We start from the raw sequence: 13,848 nt of genomic DNA, 5'->3' as shown, positions 1-13,848 counted from the left end.
TCCAGATTGTTAAGCAGAATCTACAGAATCTACTACATAGCTGTCGCTATACTTACTGTATGCACTTTTGTACCTCGCTTTGGATAAAAGCGTCTGCTAAAGAAATAAATGCTAAATAAATAAATGTAAATGTAAAATCATACGCAACTGAGCATGCAACTACATGGACTGTCGTCAACCTGATATATATATATGCAAAATGTTCCAAGACTGCAATAAAAAAAATAAACTGTTGTAAGGTTGCCAATATCAGTAAAACATGTAACAGAATATTCACAAAATGTTTTATATTGATATGCTTCTGCGTTGCCAAATGGCGTGTCTTGTACCTCAGAAAAATTGTGAAATAAACTTCACAAGCCACAATATTTGTGCTTTGCTGAGTTTCAATATGACTTTAGTATATAAGGCTATCCTTCGCAGGAACCAAGAGCAGCTGAAATGTCTCTTTGAGACCTCCACGTGGATTTTCCCATCTAAAGTTACTATTTGGACAGTAAAATAACCTCACCAACAACAACAGAAGAAACTCAGTGAAGAATGTGTAAGTAATCTGTAATTACACATTGGGTCATTGATGTTAAAACAATACAAATTAGATTTTTTTATCAAATCAACAATTCTTTTTGACATGACACACTAATCATTCAATATTATTCCTATACTCATGTTTGTTATTTGATACTATGTATAATCACCAAACAAATTAAGCAAAGTTTACATATACTGGTGCAAATGTGTTCCTCTATCTCCACCCTGTGGATACATAAAATCATGTCACCGGCTTCAGGAACTATAACCTCTGACATCCTTATACTTCCTGTAGGTCGGCAGGAATTGACGAACACGGAGAAATGGCGGACATGGACGAATTGTTCGGGAGCGATGGCGACAGTGAAAATGAACATCGAGGTAAACTGTTCATTCTTATTTTTCCATAGACGACTCTGCACCGTCGCATAGTTAGTAAGCTAACGTATGTACATCATTTAGCTATTTTTGTTCGTTTTCACAACTAAGCGGTAAGCTCTGATGCGTGGCTAGCGTAACATAACTGGCTAGCTATAGAATTATTTCAGCGCTGTTTTAGCAATGTGGCCTGTTGATACACAGGCGATTACCGCATAATACTAGTAATTTTACATCCATTCAGTAGCAGTCGTTCCGTTTGTCATTCTGTTTGTTAAATTTACCCCGTTAGGTTAGTAGAGGCCGTAGCCTTCTGATTGAAGCTCGATACAATACGGGTCATGACGCTTCTTGCAGACTTGCTGCATCTGAGCTGGGCAATATTTCCTGGGAGGAATCGATGAAAAGCTTTTATAGAGTTAGCAGGATGTTATGGTTAGCTACGAAGTTACTTTTGGATAGGAGTTAGCAAGCGAGTTCTTGGCTGAGACTCAGTCGACTGACGTTTAGTCGGGCTCACTCATGTATTAACTTGGTGGTGTGGCCACCGTTATAAGAAACGTCATGTCTGTGTTTTTGTGCGTGCAGAGTCCGGTTCGGGCTCCGGCTCAGATTCAGAGCAGGAGAGACCCAGGTCTGCCAGCAACGCCTCAGGTAGCGACAGTGAGCGGGACCACGACGATGACGAGGACGAGGAGGTTCGGGATGCGGGGAAGCCGAGCAACAAGGAGCTGTTTGGTGACGACAGCGAGGAGGACCGGGGAAGCCAGCACAGCGGCAGCGACAACCGATCGGAAAGGTCGGATAATCAGTCGGAGGCCAGTGTGCATTCGGAGCAAGAGGACAACGAGCATTCGGACGCGGAGCAGTCGGAGGGGCACCGGGAGGACGAGGACGCCGAAGGAGGACACAGCCCGCAGTCCGAGCCAGGCAGTCCCCACTCCGACGCCGCCAGCCCCAGGTCAGATGCGGGCAGTGCCCATTCAGAGGCCGGCAGTCCGCGTTCCGACGCGGGCAGTGCCCACTCCGACCCCGGGACGCCGCGGTCTGGTCCTGGCACACCGCACACGGACGGAGAAGCCTCGGGGAAGGAGGTCCACTCGGACGATGAGAAGTGGGGTGGAGGAGCCAAGAGCGATCAGTCCGACGAAGAGGAAAAACAAGGGCGATCAGACGAGGAGCGCGGGCGCTCTGATGAAGAGGGCGAGGAGAGGGGGCATAAATCAGGTATCCCAACATCTAACATCAAAGAGTTCCCAAAGAACTCCCGGTAGCATAAATGCAAGTGATATACGCAAAGTACATTTCCCAGGACTTATATAGTGATGTTTTGTTAATGGCTTTCAATAAATTTCAGAAGTAAGTCTTCATTTTGAGATGTGGTTATGCCCTCTTGTGGCACAGCACCTTCAGTTGTAATAAATTCAACTAGGACTGATAGTCAGTAGATCACAGGTCCTTTTTTATAAAATGGCAGAGTATGTCACCTTGAAATCTGGTATGTTTTAAGACCAGCTTTGGGCTGCAGTTGTAACAGAACACATTAATAAAATAAAGTTCGTGTTAACATTTCCTTTGTCTTGCAGGGTCTGCTAAAGGCAGTGACAGTGAAGACGATTTTGTTCGACAGAAGCACAAAAAGAAGATTGCATCAGATTCAGATTCTGACAGTGACTCTGGAGCTCGCAAAGGTAAGGTTCCGCCTGGTCGTGCTAGCCGTTTGTGATGGCACCTGTGCCAGCATTCATATTGCTTACTCGAATGGTTTGATTGATGGTTTGAGTGCCATAGTGCACAGAGTGACAGTGTTTTATATTTCATTTCATTGTTGTCCTCTGGCAGATGCTTTTATGCAGATCAGCTTACATAGGTTACAATTTTTACATGTTAACCATTTGTACAGCTGGATATTTACTGAGGCAGTTCTGGGTTAAGTACCTTGCCCAAGGGTACAGCAGCAGTGCCCTAGCAGGCGAATCGAACCAGCAACCTTTTGATAACAAGCCCCTGCCCCTTACAGCTGTGCTACACTGCGGCCATTGTACTAGAGGTTGAGATCAGATGTGCTTGAGCTGAAGCCTTTTGTCGCTCTTTTTAGAGAAGAAGCCTGCTGCGGATGACCTTTTTGGGGAGGCAGATGACATCTCCTCTGACAGCGATGCAGATAAGCCCCCGACTCCTGGCCAGCCACTGGTGAGTCCCGCACTCCCATCTTCACAGCCATGTGACGTGCACTCTGCTGTCTCACAAAGCCCAGGGCTTGTTACATCCGCACCTGAACGCTGCCATGGTTACGCATAGTAGTGACGCTCAGTTCGCGCGGCATGCCAGACGCTCAGTCTGGTTGATGTACCCCATTATTAGCCGGAGCTGAGTGTCTGTTTTCCCCAGCTGCAGGGCAATGAGGATGGGATGGAGGCAGAACAGCAGGAGGAGGAGCCCGTGCCGGAGACCAGGATAGAGGTGGAGATTCCCAAAGTCAGCACAGACCTGGGGAGTGACCTGTACTTTGTCAAGCTGCCCAACTTCCTGAGCGTGGAGCCCAGGTGAGCCGCTAGACTGACCGCGCAGCCAAAATCCCACGGGCCTCCGCTTTGTGTTTCAACAAATGCGGTGCCCAGCGGAGGATTAGGAAGAACAACAAAGAACGGTTTCAGAAGTGAAACTTGCTTTGTCTTTTATTTTTCTTTGGATTTTAGCTCCTGGTGAAATAAAACAAAGACAGAGTAAGTTTCTCTTCTGAGCATGTCCTTGATTACTTCTCTGAATCTTTGGATATCTCTGTGAATCTGCACCTTCTATATGTTTGTGAACGTTTTTGAACGCTGGAATGTTTGCTTTAAATTTGCAGCAGGGACTTGTTATATTATTGTGTTTCGTAATTATCTCTATTATCTTTCCTGCAGGCCGTTTGATCCACAGTACTACGAAGATGAGTTTGAAGATGAGGAGATGTTAGATGAGGAGGGTCGGACCAGACTCAAACTGAAGGTACCTGGGCTTGGTTTGACGAGCGTTTAGGCAAACCTAACATCCTGTCTGATTTGGTGGAAAATTGTTATGGCTGTGCTCTGGACAGTCACAGCAGCTTGTCTCAATGTGCCGTGCAGGTGGAAAACACCATTCGGTGGAAGGTTCGAAGGGACGAGGAGGGGAACGAAACACGCGAGAGCAACGCCCGCATCGTCAAGTGGTCCGATGGCAGGTCAGATGACACCCACGCTGTCCCATGGCAGGCTCCTGGGCGTAATTAAACCCTGAGCAGTGTGCTGAAGGTGTGCTTCTCTCTGTCCGTAGCATGTCTCTGCACCTGGGGAACGAGGTGTTCGACGTGTACAAGGCCCCCCTGCAGGGAGACCACAACCACTTGTTCATCCGGCAGGGAACCGGTCTGCAGGGACAGGCTGTGTTCAAGACAAAACTCACGTTCAGGTGAGACGCCCGGCCTCCACGACGGGCAAAAGGCACATCCGAGACGCCCTGAATAGCTCTTCCTCAAAACATCGTCTCCGTCACCAGTCAAGCCACAGACTGGACACCCGGCCAAATGCAAAGCTCCTTATTTTTAGTCTCTGCTGGCGTGGTTACGCAACTTTAATACTCAAAGGCACTCGTTTGGTGTGTTCCCAATTCAGAACGGATTAAGCTTCTTGTTTTTCCAAACCTGCCTGGTACTTTCTGTCTTTTAGACAGCCCGGTTATTCTCAGGGCAGTGGCTGGAAATCTACTTACAGCAAAAGCTAATGGAGTGAGTGGGTAGGAATTTTGATCCTACAGGCGCGGGTTCAATGGGTCTATCCCTGCTTTTATATGGGCAGCTTGAACGGTGACATTTGGCTCTGTGGTCTTCAGTCACGTTTTAGCTCAAGGTGCTTGAGAATACTGTAGATGGATTTTAAAGTGAACTGCCTGGGTGCCAGTGCAAATTCAGCTCTAAGTGAGATTATGCGGTCAGGCAAGGGTCAGCGTCTCTGGTTTTCAAACTGTTTTGCTGTAAAGTAAGCAAAGTAAGTCTGTGTTTGCCTACAATGACTTCATCACAGTGAATCACAGGTCCCCCCCCCCCCCCCCCCACCATTCAGCACGTGGTTTGTTCTTTTGCAGGCCCCACTCCACAGACAGCGCCACCCACAGGAAGATGACGCTCTCTTTGGCAGATCGCTGCTCCAAGACCCAGAAGATCCGCATCCTGCCCATGGCGGGACGGGATCCGGAGTCTCAGCGCAATGAGATGATCAAGGTACCGTCACCTGTTCACAGACAAGCGCAGGGAGACAGGGAGGTCCCGGAATGCACACTGTCAAAACAGTTGAGAAAAGCAGACCAAACAAGATATTTTAAAGTGATGTACTGAGGAGTTCTGGTGACTAATGATAAGCAGTGCACCAGCTCCTTTTTTTTCTTTTTAGGAAAGTGTGTAAAGGGGTAGAGGGGGCCTGGAAAGTCGGGCATGGTAACGACATGCCTCTGTTTTTGCAGGGGTTGCACTAGATGCAGTCAGTGTAGCATAGTGGTAAGGAGCAGAGCTTGTAACCAAAAGCTTGCTCCTTCCCTGATGGGGCACTGCTGCTGTACCCTTGGGGCAAGATACTTAACCCAGAATTGCCTCAGTAAATATGTAGTTGTGTAAATGGACAACATGTAAAAACTGTAACCTATGTAAGTAAGTATATTCTCTGGATAAGAGTGTCTGCTAAAAGCCAGTAATATAAAGTAATATTGAACAAGGAGAGAGCAGTTTGTTGACTGCTCAGAGACGTTGGCTGACTCAGAATCAGACAGAAGTGTGTTACATCTTACTAAATTCCCGCACCTCTCACCCGCCCGCAGAAAGAGGAGGAGAGGCTGCGCGCCTCCATCCGGCGGGAGTCCCAGCAGCGGCGCATGCGGGAGAAGCAGCACCAGCGCGGGCTGAGCGCCGGGTACCTGGAGCCCGACCGCTACGAGGAGGAGGAGGAGGGCGAGGAGTCCATTAGCCTGGCTGCCATCAAGAGCAAGTACAAGGGGGGTGGAGGCCTGAGAGGTGAGGCCTGTCTTAGCATAGCACTGCCCAACCTGCACTCTTTCTCTGAGTAGTGTTACACTCACACTCACACTCACTGGTCTGGGAGTGTTGTGAGCCTGGTCTGACACCGTTGCCCATTCAGCTTGATCTGATACACTTCTGTTCATTGGTTCTGGAAGTTGCTCTGGACAAGAGCATCGGCTAAATGCATGTAATGTAATTACTAGGGTGAATGCTGGTTTAAATGAAGGCTTTTCCTGATCTGCAGAGTGGTGGCAGCAGTGCTTGCTGGGCTGTTTGTATTAAAAGAGAGTACTGTAGGAATGTAGCTCAGAGTCAGCTTCTTGAGTGTCAGCACTGGTGATGACAGCGTTTTCAGTGAGCCTGGCTGAATCTGATCTCTTCACACAGAGGAGAGGGCCAGGATCTACTCCTCCGACAGCGACGAGGGCTCGGATGATGACAGGGCGCAGAGGCTGATGAAGGCCAAGAAGCTGGACAGCGATGAGGTGAGAGGGTTATGCCACTGCCACTGTTCTGGGATCAGCTTCCTCTTGATTAAGGTCTCTGAGACTAGGCCTCAGATATTGGGAAATGCAGCATATTTCTGGACCATATTTTGGATTTGCACAAACAAGTCATAAAATGTGGAATTTGTCGGGCCCGAGTTCGTCTTAGTTAATCATTTTTGATGACGGCAACAGACATGCCAATGATCCGCTTGGAGCAGCTCTTGAACAGAAGGTGGCGCTGTTTTTCAATCTGTAGGGCAGTGGTGGTTGCTGGTGGTACTGAGGCATTTATACGTGTATCTCAGCCAGAAGCAGGTTGACAGGGTTTGAGTTCCCATCTATTCATTGGCTCTGGTAAACTTATTTTACACACTGTCCATAAACCCGTGGATGCACAATCGGCACCATTGTATTAGAGGACTTTTTTTTAAAAAATAAAAATGGTATAAAATGAGAAACCACTTTGTACGGTTTAATAGTGGTAAATGGTAAATGGACTGCATTTATATAGTGTTTTTCTACTTATTTGAGTACTCAAAGCACTTTTACAGTTATATGCCTCACATCTACCTACCAGTGGCAGAGGCTGCTATACAGGCTTACCAACTGGCCACTGGGAGCTGTTGGGGGTGGTGTCTGAGTTGTTACATTAGTGAGGGATGGTTAATGTGGGTGAGCTTATTAACTCCTTCAATCTTTCAGGAAGGAGAGGGCTCTGGCAAGAGGAAGGCTGAGGATGATGAGGAAACGTCAACAAAGAAGGCCAAGAAATATGTGATCAGCGATGAAGAGGAGGATGACGATGATGAGTAATGAGTTCTTTTTGTTCTGTCATCTGCCAAGGAATTGCTTGGCGAAAAATATGTCTGTTGTTTTCTTTTTTTTTATAGTGTATTTCTGTCATTTCATGGTATCTTTGTACAGCTCAGGTAAATAAATAAAGCTGTAAAAGGATCTGGGTTATCTCACTGTTTTAACATTTTGAAACGTACTGTCAAAGTTACTATATTCAATATCTAGACATGGTATCACAAGCCATAAACCACATGCTGTAACAGACAACTAGTACAATTAAAGTTGACTGAAACCTGCTGCCAGATGAGCACTGATCTTAAAGGGGTCCGTCATAACAAAACATGGTCTGGTGTGCTGCTTTCACATGTGAATTGTGTGCTGGTGTGCGTTCTCTTGCTGGGAAACTGTTTCCAATCCCTGAACCAGTCTGCATCAAAAGTCCCAACATCTGTCCAGGATGAGCTTTAGACAGTACAGTAAGTTCTGCTAGCATTCTGGGAGTGAGAATGCTTTGTTAGGGATGCCTAAACTAAAGAGCTTCATATTTAATTTAGTTAATTTTTGAAGGGGGGGGGGGGGGGGGGGCAGGGTGCACCACAGCCTGTAACTTCAGTTTTAAAGCAAGTTACAGAGAGAAAATCGCATTTTATCCGAGGTGCTGTGGGATGAAAAGCAAGCACACGAGCAGGGAGGAAGCGTGCGCGCAGATGTGCTGGCGGGGGCCTGGCGGGTGCATGCGCTTGGCCCGGGAGCAGGGGTGTAGCGGCCAGCTACGGGGCTTTTGAACAGCTCCCGTGCAGCGCTGCTGGAAAGGTCACCCCTTTCCAGTCACTCCTGCAAAGCAGATTACGAGGGCCCTGGCTGGCCTTTGTTTTATCCACCGAGTTGATGTACTGTTGCGCTTCGCGCAGAACACATGAGCTTATGCCTACCCTCGGCCCGCCGTTTACTAAGCGTTTGGCCGAGAGGTCGCCAGGGGTTCACCTCGTTTCTAAGTCTGACAAAGCAAGACCGAGCTGGCTTCACTTCAGCAAAACAAATAAAAAAAAAAAAAAAGAAAAAAGGAAAAAAAAATGGTAACCACATACTTCAGAACTGTTACAAAAAAGGTCTCTGAGGTCTTGTTTTACAGTTCTGTCCCTGTTTGTCTGCAAAATTCGCCTGTTGCTTTTGGCTGAGCTCTGAATATAAACAAGGTCCTTTTTAGAGATATTGATCACAGTTTCTGAACTCGAGATGGAGGCCGGTGTGTTATGCAAGCCGAGATACTGCGCAAGGAAGGCAGCTGGCGTGTTAACCAATGCTGATGGTTTTATGGGCTTGTGTTTACAGGGTCGTAATGGAATAATTAATGGCCCATTAGAATTTATGGTGTAACATAAGAGAGCTCACTTTGGAACTCTTGTGCCCTGTGTTCAAGAGCTGGATATCCCAGAGCCCCCTAGATACAAAACAAACCATGTGGAGTGTCAGTTGGTTTCATAGGATACGATGCATGAAGCTGTCCTAATGGAGAGAGGCCCTGCCACAGTGAAATGTCAGTGTCATCCACCCTATTTCAGCGGTTTGTCCCCTTAAGGAAATGCACGTAAAGGGCTTAAAATAGATGGGCATTTACATCTTTAAGTTCTTCGATGAGGTTGCTGATTTTTTTTTTTTTCCTCAGTCTGCTCAGTGTCAGCGTTGGCCATAAGGTGGCGCCTTTCGGGGAGGGGGGGGGGGGACAGCGTCCCCCCCACTGCAGCACCTCGAACGGACGGTGCACGGTGTACGTTGGAGTTATGCAATTGAGTGACGGTGCGGAACAGCACTGGATGGGGTGGAGGTGGGGGGGGGTTGGGGTGCGGGCCGGGGAGCGGATGCTCTGCACTGCAGCACTTCATCACCTCGCAGATGACAGCTCGCCCTCCTGCTCTCCTGCTGGGCTCTCACGGGCTGGTGGAGAGCCTGTCTCCACATCAGCGTCATCATGAAGCAAGCTGGTATTTTTAAGAAATTATTAGATGCACTGTTTGTATCCTTGCTTTAGAACATTAGCCAAGTGACAAAATGCAAGTATAAGTGGTGCTGAGGAGTGTGTTATTATATTATTATTAAAAATAATGCATTGCAAGGCTTAAATGATGTACTGTATGTGAGTGCTCCTACTCCATTACAGAAAAGGTCATGAACAGGTGAAGTGTCACTTTTCAGGCTTCGCCAGCAGAAGGTCTGGGTCTCTGCTCATCAGTGGCTGTCAGTCACTGCTCTGTGATGTAACATGTTGCCGTTTCCCGGGGGATTGTGCTCGTCATGGCAACGGTCACAGGCAGAGGCCAGAGCTCAAGTGACTGGAAGCTGTCAGCAAGAGTCTTAGTGACGGGTTGATTGATTGATGCCAGGATCCCTCTCTTTGTAAGGGACGGCCTTCCACGGGACCAGGCTTGTTATACCAGTTTGGTTATACCCAGTTTGCTGAGTGCCTGTATACCTTTGCCTTGAGCAGCAGTCCACACCCCTAACACACCTCCTGATGGTAGTGATAGGAGAGCAAGGCCTGTGTTCTCTTCAGAAAAACAACATGATTGGTTCAAATTATCCAATGATTGCATGGCCCCGCCCATGGGGTTCATGAAGCCCTCTCACCCTCTTTGATCCTACCCCTGGTCCAGGTGTGCTGTAGTCCAGCATGTGTCATGTTCATCAACCTCTAGACTGATCAGATGAATCGGACGGTTAATTGCTTGGATGGGAACAGAGGCTCCAGCCACTGTGGTACTGTCCTGTGCCCTTGTTTCCGCAACGCTGCACTCTCGATTAAACTGATTTAACTGTAAGATTCATTCAGCAACAGCAGGCATTATGCACAGGCTGTCTGAGTTTGGTAGTTTGGTAGACAGCGTCAATGTAGCACAGCGGTAAGGAGCAGGGCTTGTGACTGAAAGTTTGCTGGTTCAGTTGCTTGCTGGGGCACTGCGGCTGTACCCTTGGTCAAGGTACTTAACTCACAATTGCCTCAGTAAATATCCAGCTGTATAAACGGATAACACGTATAAATTGTAAGCTACTCCAGATAAGAGCATCTGCTAAATGACAATAATGTAGTGTAACATCAGACAGCGCTCTTTGGCAGTGTCGTTCAGGGATCTGCATACAGACCCAGCAGCTGTGTCGCTTCCCTACAAAGCCACCCGGGTTTATTAACGTGGGCAGGAAGGAGCATCACAAACGTCAATGCCACTCTGGGACGAGCGTCAAGCCGGGGCCGGGGTGCCTAATTTCAGCTGCTCTATGTGCCGGAGCCAGCCATCCAGAGAATTTTTTTTTTTTTTTTTTTTTTTAATGAGGGAGATGAGCGAGGCTTTCCAGCTCGGACAGAACAAACGCTTTTTTCGAAGTGAAGTGAAGGGGGGGGGGGGGGCTGACACGGAGGGGCGAGGAGCGGAGCTCTGGAGTTTCACCAAACAAGTGGGGGCGGGAATATAAATAAACACACGAGGAACTCGCAGCGCCCCTGCCTGGCGGGCTGCTGGCCCGGTGGCCGGTGTCTCTAATGGAACCTCTCTCCTGGCTTCACCCAGCTCGAACTCCATCTTCAGCGCCGCGTCACCCACGTCGTTCGGCCAGGACAGTCCTGGTCGCGAGGCAGACCTCGCACCATGCCTGCGGCCACCGCAGCCTGGCATAAAACCCCTATGTGCCCTTTACCGTTGGCCTGCGGCATTGCTCAAGCCCCCCCCCCCCCCTCCCCCCCACCACCACCACCCTCCATTCTTACATAAGAGGCCAATAAATAAAATACGAGCATAAAGCTCCGACTCAGATTAGAACTCTCTGGCCCGCCGATCGCAGAATTCCAATGTGCATGTCGGGGGGTTTATTTGTGGAACCCACTGAAAAAGAAGGGGGGGGGGGGGGTAACTGAGTTCAGCGCCTGCTCTCCTTGCCATTTACAAGTGACAAATTACCCCACCATTCATCCCCCTGGTCTCCTGCACAATATGTTGATTTGTCTTCATAAAACTGGAAGAAACCCGTAGAAACTCAGCGTAGCATTTCCCGAAAAATGTTCTGTAGCATTTTTGCGTCTGCAAAATTCTACGGATTTTATATGTGTGTTTGTGAATATTAATATGGCAAGGAGTATAGGCCATATGATTTGCTCAGTCTCCTTAAATGTTCTTGTAAGTTAAACTGGTTTTTAGACAATGGAACCTGGTGTATCAGGTTGGCTCATTTACACATCTGCAGGAGTTTCTGTCTACAGGAAACCATTTGGTCCATGCATTAGCATAACAGTCATCCCTGTTGTAATCATGGGAGAGTGATTAGGTTTATCAGCCTCTTTGTTCTGGAACTTTGGGTGGACCATCAGACCATCTAGATCCTGAAGAGTACAAAGACGTGCACTCTGTAACATTTCTTGGTATTTGCCCTGCCCTGACTGTACCTGGTGTGGTTGTACATTGTGATCATCATGATCATCATTCTCCTCAGTAAACCACATTTGACTGGAACCTGTGTGAACTCTGCCATACCTCACAAGTAGCAATTCTTAGAGTATATGTGGCAGAAATCTAGGGGGCTATGGTGGGTTGAAAGTCAGATCCAAACAGTTCACAGCTTTGCTCCTGTGGGCTCATTACCTCTGCCCCTTACCCAATGCTGGGTAAGGGTGTGAAGAGGAATGAGTGAAGACCCCTTGGCCATGTTCACTTTGGAGAGGCAGACAGCACTGTGACCGCATCCTGTCATCTCTAAGTTTTGGTCCCTGGAGACAGCACTCACATGGATGCTGTCATGTGGAATGCAGTGTAGCATGGCGGTAATGAGCAGGCCTCATAACCAAAAGGTTGCTGCTTAGATTCCCTGTTGGGCTGCTGCTGTTGTACCTTTGGGTAAGAAGATAACATGTAAAACTAAGGTATGCAAGTCTGGGTAAGAGTATTTACTAAATGACAATAATGTAGTGTAATGGATGTATTTTCCCCCCAGTGTTAGTGTCCCTGGCCACTGACCCAGCTACATTTGGCTTGGGAACGGGAGGTTGGTGACACTGGTTCCCGGTACAGATGCCTTGGAGTAAACACATGGGCGGCAGACCTGTGGTATTTCAGGCCTGTGCTATGACTTTGGTCAGACAGAGTATCTTTGCCCCCCCCCCCCGCCCCTTATCTAACTCTGCATCAAAAGTCAAGCCAGACAATGCAGCACGGCCCCAAAGTTTCCAACAACTGACACAGTCTGAAATTCAGGTTGCACACAGTAACTTGGACAGAGGACTGAGCTGCGTGAGAGGAAATGTGCACAATAGTGTGTTTGCTGTTGTTTTTGTGCTTCAGAACAGCAACAGGAGCATTCCTCTACGCTTTTCCAGCAAATCGCCAGTGATAACAGCAACTTCCCATGCCAGGAGGAAAAACACAAACCGTGTGTCTGATGCATTTCCCCCTGCTTCTGCTAAATAAAAAAACTTTTGATGTGTTCAGTGCAACAAAAAATGTTCAGCATTTCAGGGTTGCGGGTTGTGTTACTGTTTTTCAGAAGAAAGGCAGCATCAAAGATCCTGAACAAGGACAGCCATTCAAACTTGAGGTATCTGTGTTTGTGACTGAACATAAAGGATGAATACGCGCCTCAAGACGTTTGATTGTTTTTACTGTTCAAAGAAACGGCTCGACCAACCTTTCACATGCATCGCTGGCTTGATTCACATAACATCCGGCACGCATTCCCTGTCATGTTTGTACCTTTTAAGTTGTTGCAAATATACAAATATAGTTATAGCTGCAATGGATTGAATTTTATCTTCAGTGTGTTTATGGATGTTTTACCCCACTTTCATAAGATATATAGGGTATTGTACATTTTGTGTGCATTCTGGCCTGTGTGACGTTTTTTTATTAATCACTGCTTAAAGCAAATTTTGTAGATAATTATTCTTAATTCGTAATAATTTACATTGGTTAATCTTTACATTTTACCCACTTAAACAGCTGGATATTTTTTAAAAGGTCAAAATAATGTACCTGTTTCATGGGTATAATGAGGATACGGCTGTGCATCTGAGATTTGCTATGGTTACAAGCCCGGTTCAGAAAGCTTTTTGATGATTCACTTTTCAATCTAGGCCAATTTTATTTTTCATTTTAATTTCCACTGTATGCAATTTTCACATTTATATATCCATTTAAAAAAGTTTGCTGCATTAAAAACTGCATGAAACAGAAACAATTTGTGACTGGCAATTGGCTTTAATAGCACATATGCAATGTTTTACGTGAATCCATTAGCTTGTAGCTCGCTATCAGAGAGGGAAGTGCCACAGCTCAACCCCACTCATTCGGGTTGTCTCATTCAACAGTTGCCAACTGTAGCGATGTCCATCTCAGTGCAATGCTGCAACATGACAGCCTCCATCACATTGTTAAAAATAACTGTTCCGGAGGAGCTCTTCTTCAGAGACAAGTCTGTAGAGGAGTTGGGCTTTGCCTCTCAGCAGGCCATGACTGTCATCCCTGAGTCTTTGCAGTGACACAGAGGGTCTTGAAGTTCACTTTGGTTTTCATTTTAATTGGCAGTGCTACCCTAGAGATCGCGATTCGTGAAAATTTTCCAGGACTTTCCTCTTCATAAAAAAAAAAAGAA

At 47.1% G+C, this 13,848-nt stretch overlaps 1 protein-coding gene across 2 annotated transcripts; it reads left to right on the top strand.

Annotated features, from left to right (window-relative positions):
• The first annotated feature begins 837 nt into the window (after nucleotides 1-837).
• Nucleotides 838-7,274, top strand: leo1 (LEO1 homolog, Paf1/RNA polymerase II complex component). 2 transcript variants are annotated; one of them, XM_036535313.1, is made up of 12 exons: nucleotides 838-912; nucleotides 1,498-2,136; nucleotides 2,496-2,600; nucleotides 3,008-3,102; nucleotides 3,307-3,455; nucleotides 3,816-3,900; nucleotides 4,020-4,114; nucleotides 4,207-4,341; nucleotides 5,014-5,149; nucleotides 5,740-5,932; nucleotides 6,326-6,423; nucleotides 7,129-7,274. In XM_036535313.1, the coding sequence occupies exons 1-12, from the start codon at nucleotides 855-857 to the stop codon at nucleotides 7,237-7,239; spliced, it is 1,899 nt and encodes a 632-aa protein (XP_036391206.1). In that variant the 5' UTR covers nucleotides 838-854; the 3' UTR covers nucleotides 7,240-7,274. The 2 variants fall into 2 exon arrangements, with proteins under 2 accessions (XP_036391206.1, XP_036391205.1); XM_036535312.1 differs by having other exon boundaries at nucleotides 3,301-3,455.
• Nucleotides 7,275-13,848: the final 6,574 nt, after the last annotated feature.

The sequence above is a fragment of the Megalops cyprinoides genome, chromosome 8 (genome assembly GCF_013368585.1).
Source record: "Megalops cyprinoides isolate fMegCyp1 chromosome 8, fMegCyp1.pri, whole genome shotgun sequence".
Taxonomy (NCBI): domain Eukaryota; kingdom Metazoa; phylum Chordata; class Actinopteri; order Elopiformes; family Megalopidae; genus Megalops; species Megalops cyprinoides.
The sequence above is the reverse complement of the archived record's forward strand: the minus strand, read 5'-3'. Positions and strand labels throughout refer to the sequence as shown.